The sequence below is a fragment of the Dermacentor silvarum genome, chromosome 9 (assembly GCF_013339745.2).
Source record: "Dermacentor silvarum isolate Dsil-2018 chromosome 9, BIME_Dsil_1.4, whole genome shotgun sequence".
NCBI classification, from domain to species: domain Eukaryota; kingdom Metazoa; phylum Arthropoda; class Arachnida; order Ixodida; family Ixodidae; genus Dermacentor; species Dermacentor silvarum.
In genome coordinates this window covers 93178425-93197059 of record NC_051162.1, presented here as the reverse complement: position 1 = coordinate 93197059, position 18635 = coordinate 93178425, and the positions used below count along the sequence as shown (strand labels likewise).

At 44.0% G+C, this 18635-nt stretch overlaps 1 protein-coding gene across 5 annotated transcripts in view; it reads right to left on the bottom strand.

Annotated features, from left to right (window-relative positions):
• LOC119463350 (eye-specific diacylglycerol kinase) overlaps positions 1–18635 on the bottom strand; it is a 461935-nt gene that overhangs the window by 36663 nt on the left and 406637 nt on the right. For all 5 annotated transcript variants that reach the window (XR_007463427.1, XM_049655998.1, XM_037724161.2 and 2 more), the window contains exons 10-18: positions 17792–17966; positions 15290–15360; positions 12816–12961; positions 11556–11674; positions 10719–10792; positions 8543–8648; positions 7126–7296; positions 4183–4205; positions 1236–1330 (exon numbers count right to left, since the gene is read on the bottom strand). Coding sequence is in view for 4 of the 5 variants with exons in the window: in XM_049655998.1 (XP_049511955.1) it covers positions 1236–1330; positions 4183–4205; positions 7126–7296; positions 8543–8648; positions 10719–10792; positions 11556–11674; positions 12816–12961; positions 15290–15360; positions 17792–17966 (980 nt within the window). In the remaining variant the exon portion in view is untranslated. The remainder of the gene's footprint in view (positions 1–1235; positions 1331–4182; positions 4206–7125; positions 7297–8542; positions 8649–10718; positions 10793–11555; positions 11675–12815; positions 12962–15289; positions 15361–17791; positions 17967–18635) is intronic.

Here is an 18635-nt window from a genome sequence, read left to right as displayed (position 1 = left end):
CTTTATTTTGATTATAAATTGGCCTTCGCTGGGTGATTCGAACTTAACCAGTCATTGAATGCATGCCAGACTCCTACGGTGACCCTAACAGCGACCCCTTTACTGGCAGCATTCTCTCGGCGGAGCTTAAGGGCCAGTGATTGCACTGAACACATTCATCTCCCGTTAAAATGCCTATTTTCAGTTCACCCCAGAAAGATTTTCAGGCAATAACTGTAGCTCACTATGTCCGATTATGGTATTTACTTAATTCTAACACACGCCTCATTTTCCAAGAAAATTAGGCAAAAAATTGCCTGTGCAGAGCAATCGAATACGAAACCAAAACTGCCTTTGTGGCATTTGTATGTTTCACCGCATAACACAACTGCTTTGTGGCAAAGCTGACTAAGACATGTGGTGAAGCTAACTTTAAGAAACAGCTGCCGTTGTGCAACGCATACTAGGCGCTTGCAGATTTTGCTCGCTAAAAAATCAGGTGTGCGTTGTATTTCTACTTTGTTTAGGAGGTTTAATGTGATTTCTAGGCTAGTTTTCTACTTTGGACACATAAAAAGTAGGCGCACGTTTGGTTCGTGGGCATGTTAGACCCGGGCAAATACTGCCAATTAAAACAGTGCAAGATTTGTGGCCAGTTTTGTGTTTTTCCTGCAGCTTGTTTAATTAGACCTGCCACATAATTCAAACAATTTCGTTGGTCCCGTCAGGGTCGAATTAACGAAAATCGACTGTAATACATAACACAGGATGTTTCTAATGGTAAGATATCAGGTTGAAAGCAAACTAAAACACAGTGGCACAGATTCATTGGCTCCAGTGCACATAATTATAGCCTGCACTATCACCTGAGTGGCCCAGGAAGATGGCGAGATAGGCTGCATTATCACCGAGATTTGCCCACCAAAACAGCAAGATAGCCCACCTGCCTGCAAGAAAGTGGCTGCACTCGCAGAAAAATGCTTCGTATTAATAAAATGTGATAGTTTTTCGTACAAATGTACTCTCCATGGCTAGACGTAAAGCCGAACAAGTCGCTCAAATTTTTCCTGATGTGGAACTGTGTTTTGACATTACAGGGTCAATTATACAGACCAATCTAGTTTCCCAAAGACATACTAGCTACTTATCGCAGTAAAATAAATCTGGTACTAGTGTGACACCTTCACAAAGAAATCAGAAGTTCTAAGTGCAGTTTGTTATAATACATCTGGAACAGCAACTGGCGATGAACTCACATAAGCTTCGTAGCCTCTCTTTGTCGTAGTGATAATTCTCGTAATCAGCCATGTTCAGCTTTCGGATGGCAATGGTCAGCTTTTCCAGTGGTAACCTGGCAAAAAGATGGCAAATAGAATCATGATGCACGATAGAATGCTTTGTGAAGTTTTAAAGGGACACTATAGAGAAAGAATGATTGCAGCTGCGTTATTAAATTACGCTTGCACAATACCCCTCCAAAAAATCCCTTTTACTATGAGAACGTGCTTGGTAAGTCAGAAAAAAAGCATCAGTCAAAGATGGATGGCGACTGAATTAACAATTTGCAGACGAGTACTCTGTTAAGCTAAATGATTAGTGGTGTACGAATAGTGATTTTTGAGACCGACTCAAATAGGAAACGAATAGTACAGGAAGCGAATCAAATCAAATATAGAATGGTTTTTGAATAATGAACAGCCATTATCACAATTAATATACAACAATGTTTTTATCCTAGCATTCTTAAAGCTAGCAAGTTTCTGCCATTACATGGTACATTATGAAGCATTGTTTAAGCCCAAATGGAGCATTATGAGCGGACAGGTAGTTTTTTTGCGCGCACAGGACTCTTCAGAGAGTGCGAATGACTGCTGTACAACCTGCAACGTATAGCTACCTAAGTGACGTAGCCTGCTCCACTACACACTTTCTCATGTGTTATGTTTATACTATGTCCATGGGGGTAAAAATTTATCGTACATTTGCTCCAATTTTATGTTTAACTGGCCGCAGTTGACGTCTTGAAATTTTGAAAAGTATCAGAAAAATATTTGCATATGAATAGTGACAATTCGATTAGCAAAAAAGTAATTGAATAGGACATATTCGATTCATTATTCAAAGGTTCTGAATATTCGCATACCCCCTATAAATGTTTTGCTGGCCTTTTGTTTCAGTTTTTCATGCATTTAGTGCACTGTTGTTAAGCTGAACTTTTGATGAGGCACACAGATTCCCTCACGTTCGTCACAAAAGGAGGCCATGATTCTTCAAACGTTAGGAAATTCAACTAATGTAACCTGAAGATGGACAAAGCTTAAAGGAATGTTTATTAGAGAACCTCTCAAAGAGCTCCCTAATTGTGAACACTAATGTGCCTACTAATGACTTTTTCGGATTTCAGCGCAAGTATTTTTGTTAGACTTGATTCTTGGTGCTCCTGGGCATGCATTGATTCTGGTGGCCAACTCGCAAGCACTAACAGGCTTAGGTGAGCAGAAAATATAATTAAATGTTGACCGGCTATAAGCTATTGTTGGTTATATCTACTAGGGGTGTGGGAATACTCGAATATCACTGAATCAAATATTTACTGTTAGATTTTTCAATTTTTGGAATATTTAGCATATTCGGTGAGACACACAGAATGGTTGGTGCCTTAAAGCATGCTCCCTTTCCACAGCGCACGGTCTGAATCAGTACAAGGTTTGTTGGTCATCCGGACCGATCAGACTGAGGGAACAGTGGCAAAAGCAGTGTGTATTTGGAAGTGCAAAAGCATGCGCGAAAATCAGGCTGATTAGCTGCTGGAAGGCACGCAGATTGTATTGGATACGTGTTCACAAACACATAATATTCCCGCAGTTCGGAGCTTTGCGTCCGCATGCACAGTTTAGGCACACACATACTCGGTACGCATGCCTATGGGTCCGAATGCCGCTTCAACAGCCGTCAGTAAGGCCATTAGGCCTAATCAGTACTGTTTCGCTAGACGCCGGCGACCAAATGTTTGGTGCTAAATCAATGCAGATCTATTCACAGCAGCCACACGATACTTGGGAAGCCGACAAACTGCCTTGGCAGCGAAAGCATGTGCATGGGATGCCACCAACGTAGTTCACGGCCGCCATTTAAGCGACACACCTTACACTAGCCTCTCATTCCCGTAGATGCACATCAATACCCTCTCAAGATTGGCTTTAGATTCACGTGGTGGGCACAAAAGTGTCATGTGACTAGTGCACTGACCGCCGGCTGCCGACATCTACGCGGCCATTAAATGAACACGGAAAAAGAGGTGGGAGAAGGGCACCTCACGCGAGTTTACAAAGGCCTTCTCGATTTCAGACCTTCTGACAAGTGGCAAATGACACTGAACCTGTCAATGAAAAGGCCACTGCTCTTTTGCCATTAGCGCGTGAAAGAAAGATGATTATGTAATCTTCCTGACGTGAATGGAGAGACTTGCGGAGTGAAACAGCGAAAAGAGTGCTACATCACGACGAGTGTTCAAAGACTTGCGTTATGCTTGTGTTGCAGTAGTAATTTTGCGAGATGAATGTGTGTGAAACTGTGATCGAGTCTTGTGATGTGTGGCCCTTTCCTCTATCGCACAGACTGATCTTTACGAGCTGATGATAACCCACAAAACACCCATGCCCATAAAACTAGGAAAACCCTTTTGTATTTTGGAGAAAAACTAGAAAAGTAATCTTTCTGTGCAATGAAAGTGCTATAAAATAGAAGTCCACTATTAAACTGAAAACATCATAAGATAGTCAGTACAACTGAATTCACTGTTTTTTTAGGTTCAGAGAGCCAGAAGCACTTGATTCTATTCATTAAAAAAATATTTTCCAGACCTTCATACAGAACTGAGCTGTAATCAGTGCTGGCATACTAACTTGTGTTCCCTTTAATAAGAGCAGGCCATAATCTACATCTTGATTTCTGCGTACATAAGTAACTGTTAGCTCGCAACATTCTTGTTATGCAATACTAGCAGACTCCTGAACCTGTGCAGTACCGATTTCTTGCACAAAATTTGTATCAAACTTCATCATAAATTTTTTATATAGTGAATTCGATACTCGACTTTTTATTCTTGATTTGAATCAATATTCGATTCAAGATCTACAAGTCAGTATTCACACACCCTTAATTACTACCTGCAAAACAGCGTCATAAGAAAGGAATACTTACTGGCTTGGCACTTGGTTGTGAATCTGCAAAGTGAGAGAAAAAGTAAATCAAGAACCGACTCGGGAAAGTACCCATTGCAGAGCCAATGCAATAAATCACTGTTCAAATATGAAGAAACACTGATCCAATGGCTAACACCTCTGCAATAATGGCGCAGGAAGCAAGGTCACTGCTTAAGCACAACACAGCATGTTTTCTGACTGTTCTGATATGCTACCCTCATCCATCCCTCCATCTGAATATACCTGCAAAACTCCATGTGATATGACAATGTGTTTAATGGTCGTGCAGTAGAAGTTTTTCAAGGGACTGTAGAACAAAATTTGGAGGACGCTTAAGCTTCACCTTTAAGTGTGGAACGCGATAGGATTCAAAGATCCCTGACTGTTTGTCAGGCTTCCCGCCAATTGCAGCCTTCTTTTTTTCTGCCCGTTCACCTCGGCCTGCCACTGCGGAGGAGGCGAGTGCCATCTGTATGGCGTTTTTGCAAGGACCACCGACTGGGGCGCGCCGCTGTGTGATTGGTAGAAATGCTGGAAAAGGGGTTTGTGTTCGAGTTTCCGCCGTACCAAAATTATGTTTTCTCGTATATTCAAATTACAATCTGATGCTATCATGCCTGTAGGTTGTGGTTAAGTCGTACTTTACGATTTTTTCGAGGCATTTTAGTTTGAGAAATTCAATTAGTTCGCCAGCGCTTCTGCGCCACGCGGAGGGCCTGCGTGGTCGGCATGGTTCGGGATGATTTTTTTGGCTGGACAACACCGCCGGCGCCGACACCGGATTTTCTGCGACACAGGGCCCGCAACACCATCGCCTTCAAAAAACTGCAACAGCTAGAAGAAAAGCCAGATTGCCACAGCAGATTGCTGTGGCAATTGCAGCAGAAAACCCAGATTGCCACAGCGGAAAACTCCAGATTGCCACAGCAATGTCAGAAACAGCTGTGAATGGCTGTCAGCACAGTTATTAAATGTCCTGGTGCTCTTACCGTTACCGGAGATGGCACATGCGGCGCACCTGTATAATTAAGGGACACATACTATGTTCCGTAACAGTGGCCGATTAGGCTGATTCTCTATTCTTTTTTACAGCGAAGCTGTTTCTACAGACGCTGTGCCATCGTCGTCAGTTCGCTAAAACCCTGTGACCTAGCGGGACAGGAGAAAAAAAGATGAGCTCAACCCTGTGAGAATGCTGTGAGAGGGTGCAGATGAAAAGGAGAACGTGGAGGGGGTTGACCTAAGTCGCGCCATTCAATACCTAGGATGGGGGAGAGGGAGAGGGGGAGCGTGAGGCGCGCCAACCAATGGCGGTGTATGAAAAAAGTAGGTCAACGGAGGACTGGGGTGTGAGAGGAGTTCGTGTTAGCGTTGGTTGTATATATGGAGTTGTGGTGAAGGACTCTTGTCTGGGAACGTCGTAGAAAAAGCGTGAGGAACACGCTAGGAACGCCGTTGCCCGTGGACGCCAACGTGTCCCATCACTCGCAAGTAGCACCGTTCGCATTAGCGTTGGTTGTATATAAAGTTTTAGTTAAGGACTCTTGTCTGGGAACGTCATAGAAAAAGCGCGAGGAACGCCGTTGCCCATCGACGCCGACGCGTCCCATCCCCTGCAAGTAGCACCGTTCGGGCCAACCAAGCGGACACGAATGCAACTACGGCTCGGACGTTCGCTCCATTGCAGCTGGCCTGACGCAGAAGGCCGCACCTTTTTTTTTAAAGCATGGTCACCAGGTGAAGCACGCAAAAGCGAAAATGAGGTGAAAGAATGGTGAAACAAAACATTTACAATATAGACTGCTTGTGCACTTTGACTGGCATGGTGTAACACTCGGTGTAGCTAACACAGCTTCACTGTTCGACCATCTTCACGGAATGGAAGGGGCGGTGATTTTTTTTAATTCAGAAATCACCCCGCATTGCCAGAGGGCGTTATAGTAAGAGGGTTATAACATGTCAGAAAACACTTCATTTTTACAGTACACTTGTTCTTCAACATTCTAATACAATACTCTAAAGAGCGCCACATGATGGCAAATCATATGTTGTTGGTTTCCCCCAGCTGCAGTTAACCACTTTTTTTAAATCCTTGGTTCAAGTTACGTGAAACACCCTGCAGATATATAATACAAATTATATTTATATATTGTATAATATACTTATACTGTATACAAATATATGTTTCATGTGCGGTTTAGCACATGCAATATAGTTTTTGAATCTGGATGTAATGAGGAATAATTTGCTGGAACAAAAGAATTGGCAAAAGTTTTTGCATGTTTTTACTAAAGATATTCATCCCAAATATTATTGTAAAATGTCTGCTTTGAAAAAGTGACTTTCCCTCAGCTCACGTGTAAGGTTCAGGAGTAATTATCTGAACATACTATAACGAAAGGGAATGAAAGCACTGAAGAGCATGCTCAAGTGCTGAAACTCAAATTCAGCCTTATATCTCCCTCCTGGCATTCATATCTCATCGCACAAGCTATGGACTTCCAAGTATCACTCCCACATGCTCATGCTACTGTTGCATTCACATTGTTTTTTTCCATGCACAGCAGCAGAACGGAACAGCCTTTCCTACAAAAAGCACTTTCAATCACCCGTCCGTAAAATTTTCTGAGGAATGCTACTGATAACTTTTTTGACTGACTGAGATCATGTAGAAATCTTGCAACCCCTCCCCTCCCGTAATGTAATGAGATGGAATCCAGGACGTGAACCGAGTTTACAAGTGCGGCTCATCTCTGACAAGCAAAGCAGAAGTAGCTGTGAACTGGACGAGCACGGCTCCTCCTTGGCGATAACAGTGAAAAGTGCCAGGACAAGTACAGCTTGGGTGTGTTAAAGCGTTGAAAGCACAGCTTGAAATGCTCAAAGAAATGTTACACCCTTCACGGAGTAAGCCAAAGCCAGTGTCAAAGCCCTTGCGCACCTTGGCCTTGGCGACCATGCAGGCCGTGTTGCGCATATGCAGCTCGATAAGCGACGGCAGTAGGCGGCAGGGCTCCCCATCCACTTGCACCGGGATGGTCTTGCTCGTCACGACGCGGGCGCTCCGGCACTGGCAGAGGCACGTGCCATGGCCACCCGCCTGGAGAAAAGGCTGCAGGGAAAAACGATAATAAATAATCAGCTGACTTTGGCGATATCTGCAACTCTGAGCTCGTTTATTGCGACAGCAGCAGCCGCTCTAATCTTCTCAAGAACAACTTCTCGTTTGTGATGCACGCAGCGTCGTGCTCATCTGCTACAGTATTGGCAGCTGTGACCTCCAAAAGACATGCACAGAACCTAACCTAACCTAACCTAACATATTGCATAGTGCCCCAAAGCTGCATGGCAGCGCTCTCCTCCAACGAGGCCCTCATGTTCCTTACACCCTCGTGGTGTGCCTTTATACTTCGACCTTCAACCCTTACACCCTCATGTCTGCCTCCTTCCTTGTGATCTTTCTTAGATGGCAGAAGTTTGTTGTCAAAGGCTCTCGGGCTGGCCAGGATGAATGCCTGGGCTAGTTGGTTCAACATTAGGAATGGTAAACCAGTGCAACCTTCTAATGAAACCTTCTAGCACGCTGCCTAAATTGTCATGGTGTAGTGATGGTTAAAAAGCCGGGACAGCATCATGAAAAAAATAAAGACTTCAACCTTTGACAGGCCAAGCCCATGCCCAGAAAGCAAGCAAAGACAGTGATGAGCACAGTCAGCGATTGTCGAATCAGGATTGTAGCAGTGCTCAACAAACTATCATTTATACATAAGTACGGAAAAACTTCTTGGTAACAGTTGTCAAAGCATGGCAAAGGAGCTGGAAGTTTCGTGTTGAAGATACGCTCGGATGGGAAGATAACAGCGCAAGTCTAAAATTATGGGGTTTTACGTGCCAAAACCACGATCTGATTATGAGGCACGCCGTAGTGGGGGACTCCGGAAATTTGGACCACCTGGGGTTCTTCAACGTGCACCTAAATCTAAGTACATGGGTGTTTTCGCATTTCGCCCACATCGAAATGCGGCCGCCGTGGCCATGATTCGGTCCCGCGACAGCGCAAGTTTGACAACAGTTAAGAAGTAATGATAGTATGCAGGCAACTTGACAGCCCATGGCTCTTTGAAATATAAGTTGACAGGGCCACACATTAGCAACGATAAAAAGGTAAAGAAGTAAGGTAAGACTGTCAACAACGATATGGTAAGACTGCATCAGTGGTGATAACAAACTTAATATGAGAAAGTAAAGCAGACCCATCACGCGGCAATATCGTCATCACCAATGCTGTCGTGGTATAAAGCCATTGCAAGTCATGGCATCACAATGACTAAGTAAGGAATGCCACTGACAACACTCACCATTTGGTAGATGGTGAGGCCAATCACTTCAATGAGGCCATCATCGGTCTGTGGCATTTCAAACGCTGTCCCCGGGTTCCCCCAGGGTCTCGTGCCACCACCATAACTGCAGCAACATGCAAAGGAACGATCCGAGAGATCATGTGATGATGCGTGGCAGTTATTTTTTTCCTGAGTATAACCTATCTCCGTGCATAAGCCGCACCTACAATTACGACACCTCGGAAAGAAAAAGGAAATTCGTACGTATAACCCAATGTGAGACTGCGTACAAAGACACTCAAAGCTTTGTCAAAACATTCTCCATTTGCGAATGCACAACTCGTCCACAACATATCTTTGGCCAGCAGCTCTGTTCCCCAATTTTTTAGCGACACTGATAATCTTCAACTTCTGCTGAGCTGCAGAGGACTGCCATTGAGCACAGCTCATCATGACCAGAGTTACAGTTCACCAATGCCGCATGCACTATTTGCTAACCACAGCCACAATGCAAAATGGTGACCCGAAAAGGAGGAGAATGGGCCGACCATGAAAGAGGAGAGAAGAGAGATTTATTACACAAGGGTGGGGAGAAGGTTGGGTTCCCTAGGAGATAACAAAACTTTGAATGGCAAAGAACTTCGCCTTGAGGAGTGGCTTCACAGAGCCATGAAGCCACACCTCGAGCGCAATTTGCACATAGCACACCCCCTAGCTTTACTGTTAAACTTTTTTAAATTTCTGCAGCGGGTTATGCATGCAAACATACGGTACCTATTACACCACAGAGAGCTTGTTATCAAGCACACTACCGTTAACTAGTGACAACACCACATCTCATAATAGAGAGTTTTAGCGTGTTCGGTATTTGGTTAAACGCAGGCAGATGGGGCATTTTACTGGAGAGCCGGAGGCATAAACGTGAGTGGCCTGCACGGTGAAGCTACCTACCTGGTGGCGCAAAGCTCGATCAGACAAACACAATTATTATTGCAGTAACCAAGTGTATTTTACTTCGCTGCTGGTGTAATGCTTGCTGGCAGTGGCGTAATCGTGTTGCTGCCGAAAATTTACACCCGCAGCAAAGTAAAATAAACTTGGCTACAGCAATATTAACCATGTTTGTCTGGTGGAGCTCTGCACCAAGCAGGTGGCTGCACCGTGGTGGCCACTCAAATTTTTTGCCTCTGCCCCTTCCATAAAACGCACAGTCCGCCTGCGTTTACCTAAATACCGGGCAAGCTAAAACTCTCTATATCATTGCTTTGCTTGCCTCTGCTGTGAGGATGCTGTACCCAAGTGTTGTGTGCTACAACGTCATAATCCTCACCAAACACCTGGTGTAGCATGGCACCAGCATGCCAGGCCAAATCGCCAGTGTCTCATTAAAGTCAGCATCGCTTTTTCTGCACATGAAGTACTTATTAGACTGCCTACTAGCCCATCAGCTACAAGTAGAAACATTCGTATGCATATCATATTAGCTACATGTGTGAGTAAACAGAAACCGAGTTCAAATGACCACCTGCTATTTTCTATAACATAGCACACTGAGTGTGTGCAATATCACTCTGAATATTACGCTTTGAAGTTGCAACGATCGAATTGTTGTCATTTAAATGGCGTTTATGGCCATTATGAACCATGAACGCTAAGGCAAGCCTGTAAGGAAACCCGGACTATTAGTTCTCACACTTTGTGCTGAAAAGAAGTAGTAAAGCTATGAATGGAGATAATTGGTAACACTTTCATGGGGAAAGCACGCTGCTTTAAACACAAAGGGACGCAAACACATGTAGCCATTAGACGAAGAAGACGCAGAGCATAGTTTACGTTTTGTTACGTCTGTGTTCTTTTTTTCGTCTACTAGGCATGCATGTTTTCATCCCTCAATGCTACAAGCAGTGTGCTTTGAAAAATTTCATTCTGAAGTTTTACATGCCAAAACCCCAATACGATTATGGGCCATGTCGTAGTAGGGGCTGCAGTTTATTTTTGACAACCTGTGGGTCTTTAACGAGCACCCAATGCACGATACACGGGTGATTTTGCATTCCGCCCTATTGAAATACGGCCGCCACAGCCGGGATTGAACTCACGCCCTCGAAGTCAGCCGCGCAATACTGTAGCCACTGTGCTACCACGGTGGGTGTGACATGCTTTGCAATGAACAGAAATAGTTTGGACTTCTCACCTGGGAATGTTCAAGAAGAGAATGGAGTGTACTTTGTGCTCTCGTAACTTCCCCGTGTAATCTTGGCCATCGCACTGTTTAGGAAAAAAAGAGGAGCATCCAAGGTCACGCACCACTGCAAAGGTCCGTAACAAATAGGACAAATCTGGGCCGGTATAACGTAAAACTATTTCAATCTGCTTTTATTCCAAATTGGCCAAATTGGTGATAGGTCAAAATGACTCGGGCTCTGCCCATTTGGGCTGGACCTGAACCATTCTGACCTCTCACGGAGGGCTAATGGCGAATTTGGAATAAAAACAGATTGGAATGGTTTTACATTATGCCGACCCTGGTGCACAAATTTCGATCCACTCCTTCATCTTTTTTCCACCTTTTTTCTTTGACTTTCATGTGATTAGGCATATGACACACACAAGGATTCAGACAGCATGATACAAACCAGTGCAAACACAATGTATTCACAACTTGTTATCGCGAGTAAAATTTGATGCGACCACACATCTCGGAGGCACATGCGGCACACCTGAGGCTTCAGCCACAAGTCTTCATGAACCAGTGTAAACACCAAATATAACTGGATACTTCAAGGAACAAGGAAAGTTTTGCATGTTTACACACCTTGGAGGCACATATGATGAGCCTTATGAACTTTTTGAACCAGTACTGACACTACCGCAAGCAAAATTTTACATGACTACGCATCTTCTAGGCACACATGACATACAAGAGGCTTTAGACAAGAGGCTTCAGACAAGAGGCCTCTAAAACTATAGCAAAGAGTAAGTATAACTTGCTATTGAAAGTAAAATGAAAGATTGCCAAGGCCCCTCTGACCTCCAATGTGACGTAGTTGCAGAGGTCCTTCCACTTTCGCTGAAGGAGATCCTTGCCTCCTGCCTGGCCGTAAAACATTTTGTTCTTTAGCCTGCTGTTGAACCGCTCAGGGTGAGCTTCTGCATGGGGGCACACAAGGGTGGGCAGGTAACCAGAAAAACAAACACAAGTGAGAACAGATATTGATATACAACTTCGTCACAACAAGGCCTTCACTGTACAGTGTGCTCCCATGTTAAAGGGAACACACCAATGTGCAGCTCTCACTCTGGCTGAAGTCATGTCAGTGCACTTAAAGGGAGTGTAGAAAGGTATCAGGGCTACCAACCACAACTTGTCTGCTGCAAGGCCTGGCACTTTTCGCAGTTGCTAGAGCGGGAAATCCGCATGTGCTCTACGTTCAAATGCTCCCTTTAATAGTGGAATGCACTGTACACATTGTCACAAGACCAGCGCATATTCAAAAGGGACAAACGCAGACAAAGTGTTCTATTCTCAGTGTCCCATCCACATTGCTTTGTCTGTCGTTTCCCTTTCTAACGTGTGCAGGTAGACAGAAAGCATTATGTGTTATCACCTAGTGAACAAAACTGCCACCGACTCACTTTAAGGTTAATTAATACTGTAGGGCCAACGTCGAAACTGCACATTCAAGGCCGGTGAGCGCTCAAGATATGTACACTGCCCAGCGATTCAAACATGACACTCGTATCACATGGCAGCCGGCGCTTGCTGCATCACCGACGAGCTTTGGGGGGGGGGGAGCCAAATGCAGTCACCATCCATAACAAATCTTCTTGCCCTCATCATGTAATGCAATGCACTCGGTTTTCCCAGTGCCCACTAGTGGCACAACAAGTGCCGGCAGCCATGTGCTTCAAGTATCACGTCTGAGCCACTGAGCCGCTGTGCGTATTAATAGGAATGTTGAGATCAGAAGGGCTGTACTTTGTAACGTCTTAATTAATTTTTTCTTCTTTTCATGCTTCACCACCGGCTAGAATAACGTAATGCTGCTGTTCCAATGGGACCAGCCGCATGGCTTGATGGATAACAAGAATACAAAATGAAGTGATTCTTTGCAAATAACACCCCTGCCATTACTTTCCAGAATATCCATATCCAAAACATGCCATGAAATATACTGGTATTGCACCTAGTTTGACCCACACTGTGTAAGAAAGATTTTCGGGTAAAGCACTGTGCAAAAATCGTACAAAAAAAAATGCCTGTTTCCAGAGCTAGACATGACAAGCTCACCGCGTGCTTCGTGAAACTCCAAGGCAATGTGGGCGTCCACGCCGATAGAGAAATAATTATTCACAACATTTAAAGGCACAGTCTCTTTGCCTTCTTCGCACTGAGAGATGTCCACCTCCGTGTTTCTATTTACAATTAGGTCCCACCTGCAGAGAGGTGAAAGAGAGGCAGGTCAACAAATTAAACGAAATCAAATCAAAATCAAATTAAGGGGTTTAACACCTCAATGTAACCCATGTGCTATGAGACAGTGTAGTGAAGGGCTCCAGATTAAATTTAACCACCTGGGGCTTTTGAACGTGTGCCTAAACTTAAGTACACAAATGCTTTTGCATTTCGACCCCATTGAAATGCAGCCATCACGGCTGGAGAAATGAAATGATTTAAATTCTGGGGTTTTACATGCTAAAACCACAACGCGATTATGAGCCACGCTGTAGTGGGGGAGTCCAGATATGTATATGAGATTGAATATTTGAAGAAGCAGGCGTTACTTGCACGAGATATCAAAATGCACAACGAATAATTAACAATAATGATACGATGGCATTGCAGGCTGACTTTACCCACTTAAGGAGTTTTCGCGTTCTTCTGACAAAAAATGTAGGCCGACCCTGAAGGTGGTTGCAATCTAACACAGCATCTCAAAGCCCTAGCTGTCACGAGAGAAGAATACAACAAACTAGCACGTGACACCCGCACCAGATGTTTCAAGGAACAACTTTGGCACGAGAAAAGCAAGCGTGCAATTGCTACAGTTCACAGTTACACAATTCACAGTTACAGCAATGGACTGCTGTGCTAAAAGACAGTGGTTCGATACGACCATCGGCCACATACTTCTCTATAGCATTACAGACAGACTTTGCCCACTTTGGAGGTATCTGATGGAAAACTGTAGGTACATTCAACCTAAGCGAGCATGTCGCAGTGTGTACAAAATCACAGGTCAGTAAGACATTCGAGGTATAAAAAGCTCTCTGAGGTATAGAAAGCTCGCAAGCTCTCTAAGTATGCATACTTAGCTTGCAGTGAGATAAACGCTGGCCTAGTTTTTTTTTTTTCTACTCAGGATCTTTAACAGCACTGCCAGATTGCTAAGTGTTCACAAAAGCATCAAAGCATTTCACCATAGGTTTATTATTTTTTTTTATTTAGAAAGAGCTCACAGGCCGACGAAGAGGCATAGGGTGAGGGGGGCATATGGTACAATACAATACAATCGGTAAAAAGATCAATCGATGCTACACGGATTCAACAATTGGCACAAAACGAAGAAATTTGCATATAACAGAAACCAGACAGATCTTAAAAAAAAAGAAAAAGAAATGAACAGATAAGCATTGCATAAAAACAGCAAGTGAAAAAAAAAAAAAAAAACGAAAAGTTACATTATACGTTACATAGGTCTTTATACATAGCGCAATATTAAAAACGAAAAAAAGAATGAAAAAAAAATAACACAGGCTCAACGCGTGACAATGCAATGGAAACGGAAACGTCATCGCATTGATAAGTAACCATGTACTAACTCAACCAGGGTGAAAAAAAAAATTAATAAAAAAAAAAAGTCTGCCACTGGGAGGCGGCCCTGAAAAGTTCGGAGCTGGAAGACCAGCTCTGGGCCGTCCGGCAAGTCGAAGATGCTGCCCGAGTCCAAGGACTTCGAGCCGACACCTGAGGCCACTAAAAGCAAAGTGCCGGCTCTTTAAATAAAGTTTATTTCTTCTTCTTCTTCTGCGGTGTGGAGAAAAATGTTTGGCCAAATTACTATAAAAGGCATCATGATTTATGAGTCAAGCAATGCTATCTGGAAGGCTGTTCCAGAGACGGATAGTGCGAGGCACCGATGAAGAGTTAAATGCTTGCGCCATGCCGTATATGCGGGCATAGCTGAAATTATTGCGCAATCTGTGCGATGTGAAGACGTGGTGTTTCAAGCATGGCAGGGTTATTCCATCAGAGTGAATGAATTTATGGAATAATGACAGCAATGCAGTGAGGATGTATTTCTCGAATCTGTTGCTAAACAAAGGATTTCCACTAAATGAATAATTATGACTTCATTACTACTCAGCTTCAATTCTGCAATTCGGAGATGTGCATTAAAGGTATTAATTACAAATTCATGAAATGTTTTTTAATTAGCCAACATTTCTCAGTAATCTGTCTTGTAATTGAAGTAATCTAGCTGATGTAACAAAGGTGCGATACCTACTGCAGAACATCTTCAATAAGTCAGTTTCCATCAAAATAAATAATCCACTATATTTCTAGTATTGAAGAAACCCTGCCGCAAGATTTAAGTGCAGGAGCAAGAAAAATCTACGGTTACTATAAGGACAAACATGGAATTGCTTTTCACATTGGAGTGCAATGCACATTGAAGAAACCAGCAAGATGACACTGCACTGCAGCTGACTAGAGAAAACCCTCTTTTTTTCTACAGACACATTTCAGAAGCTGCGACTCACCTGTCCAGCTGAACGATGTCCCCATTCTGAACATCTTGGAGTATCTTTGATATAGGCTCATCCGTGTAACCCTACAAGCAGGAAGAAAACAACAATGACACTGATCACTTTCACATTCAACACATTTTTCACCATGCCTGCTCCTTTTCTTGAAGCATACCTTCGAGAAAGCAAGGTAGCCGTACATATTATAAATTAGAGTTCCTCCTAATTACTCAGAACTTTGAGACTGCTTACACTAGTTGCAAGTTCTTTGCCAGTAGCTGACAAAAACATGGTACTGGCTGTTCATAACTCATTGCTCACATAAGGAGCAGCGTATGTCACATGGCATAAGCTAAGTATCCATTCTAATGAAGACCGAAATGCAACCGTGAAGTACTTCAGTTGCCCTCAAAAATTGTGAGTTATGGAAATAAGGTGCCTGCGTCCAGTGTCCAGACTTGGAAATCTTTCATACACCCCTGTCCTTCACTGCCTCCTATTCCTTGATACTTCAGGCCATACTGGTAAATTCTGTGTGTCATATCTGCTTCATGGAACACGAGATACTCCAGGCTACCAGAGGGCTCTTATGCCCACGTGAACACCAAAAAATCTTGTCCATGCTTTCCCATCCATAAATATGTTCCCATCTCAAGATAAGCTCAAGTGATGTCTTAAAACATCCACACAGAATACTAGAGCTGTACTGTATGAAGAAAAAAAACAGTGTAATGTGCATAATGCTAAGACCCAAGCGACAGCCAAAATGCTCTTCAGTGCCTTATGTTTCACAATTACAGTGCTTTCGATCACATAAACCAATGTCACACATAGCCTGCCTGATTGATTATAATCCTTAGAAAAGGAAAAAAAAATGTATATGGAATATATGCCACATGCATAACCTAAGAGATAACAGCACGAGACAATGTTCAAATGAAATTAAAGCATCCCGGCACAATCGCTGGCATGAAGTTAACCTCGAGAAACATTATAATTTCGTATATAAATATGTCCAGTCATCACTGCTCTTTTGCAGCTGTTCTCTGTGAAAGCGCGGTTTGGCTTCACAGCAGTGCCTGTGTTCCCGTGCTGTCACGAAGCCGCTTCCGTAGGCAAAACTAGCATACAAAGCCCAAACACCATGTGAGCGATTTTGTGTTCAACAGCAACAAGCGATGACTTCCAGCGAGGAGACGGGCCGTTGCACGTTGATATCACTCATTCTCATCGCTCGATCACTCGGTTTTGGAAATGTAGAATTCGTCACTCGTTGCCTGGAAGTGCTATGAGCGACTAGCGAATAGCGCAAAGCTGTAACAGGATGTACAACAGTGATACCTACCAGTTCTTGCACGAAACAAACCAAACGACCGAATTTTGATGCGAGCATGGATAAAGAAACGTTCTACAAGACCTTGAGAAATACTTTATGCTGCTGTGTACAGCAAAAGAAATCAACTTACTTTATTAGAGCATGCGTCACGCCAGTTTCGGTGCGTATTTGCTGCCCTCAAATCGGCAAAAAAGCCACATCATCACTCGCATGACATTCAACTTGCAGGCGACGAGCGGATGCAACAGCCATCTCCACCGTGCCGTTTGTCGACATTGTGCACAAAATCACTTGCATGGGGTTTATACTTCACCCACTTTACCATCTTGCCCCTTTGTACTCAAATTGCTTGACTTTTTAACGAGGGTTTAATGTGCAGCAAATGCAATGTTCACCAAGCAGGCCATTAAATCTTTGGGACTTCAAAGCACTTGCGTGTTACACTTAATAAGTTGCTGCTACGTCTGAAATACAGGGTTTGTTACAGCATCTTCTACTGGTCCCTTCAGCATTCCCTTCAGTGTGCTCCGAGAGCATTCTGAAATGTAGGGTAACACAGCACTCAAAAAAGCAGTTCATAAATATTAAGAACAGAAAGAAAGAAAGAAGAAACTGGGTTCCACACGCAGACAACTTGCTGCGGCAATGAAGTGACAACTACGGGGGCAGAGCTTCTGCATGCCTGTTAATGCGCCAAGTAGTCCAGCATACTAGTCCGAAATCACTTTACGTTTCGGTTTCTTGAAGCATACACCGAATCAGCATAATTTGCTACTTGTGACGGTTTTGCATTTGACAAACGCAGAAGAGCAAAGCGAGAAACTAAAATTCGAATTTAGCACTGGGTAGCGTATTTTTGTCTTGTTAAGTGCTGTAATAAATAAGATGTTTACGTTTTCTGTTCTCCAGCTTAAACAAACACGAGTGAGACTTAGGGACTACTTTCAGAAGCGCCCTTATGCATGTGTGCTTTGCCCCGACAGCATTTCGTTCATTGCCACAGAGAGTTGACTGCGGCAGCCACAGTAGCGAATCTCTGGCTTAGTTGTAGTTGTCATAGTTGAGGGTCAATAACTCTTGCAATACAGAGTGGTTGCTGTGTTGCACGACCTTTACAGCTTCGCTAGACCATTCGGAAACAACCTTCCAGAGATGTCATCAGCGCAAGTGATTGGTCTTACCCCTCCCCAGCCAAGCGCGCGAGCCAGGTCATTGCCGGTACCCAGGGGTAGCACAGCGACGGGCGGCGGGGGCACGATGCCGATCTCATCGATCACGGACAGGATCCAGCCCGCCGTTCCATCGCCCCCACATGCCAGTATCCGCAGGTTGTTCACCTTGCGGTACAGCTCGAGCCTGTGCACACAAAGCGATGATGCACTCATTGCTACCGTCTCAGCTGTGAGCCAAACGCTCCCATTAAAAAAAAAACACATGCCCTAATGGCACAACGGAGTGAAACAAGGACGACAGGTCTAAAGTTCTAAACTTCAAATTTTCTTTGTTACTATAAGATTCCACCGCATCAGCAATCACTGACAGGTCACCCTCTCCCCTTTTATGCAACAAATCAGGTTTAAAGACTCTGACAGATCACCAACGTCGCCAAAAGCCCTGCACGTCACCCTTATACAGTAAAAGCTCGTTAATTCGAATTCCGCGGGGACGCTACGAAAATTCGAATTGTACAGAATTCAAACTAATGAAAGTAAGAAAAAAAAATTGCTCGGATAAGGCGCACTACTCTCTGACGTAGCGTGAAGTAGTGCAAGCACACACACGCTACATCACGTTGGCGAGAACGTCTATGGTTCGACGCACTGGCGCAGCCAACGTAGTCGGACGCTGCCAACGTGGTCCAACGTGCCAGACGTCAAGATGGATCTTGCTCTATCCGCACGTTCTTCGTGCCAACTGCGATGACTTATAATGCATTGCGCAAAGAAAAAAAGGTGCCCACGCCGCTTCGCCGACGGTCGCAGACAGCTGTTCAAAGCGGCGCGCAGGTTGGGGATCGTTCTGCGC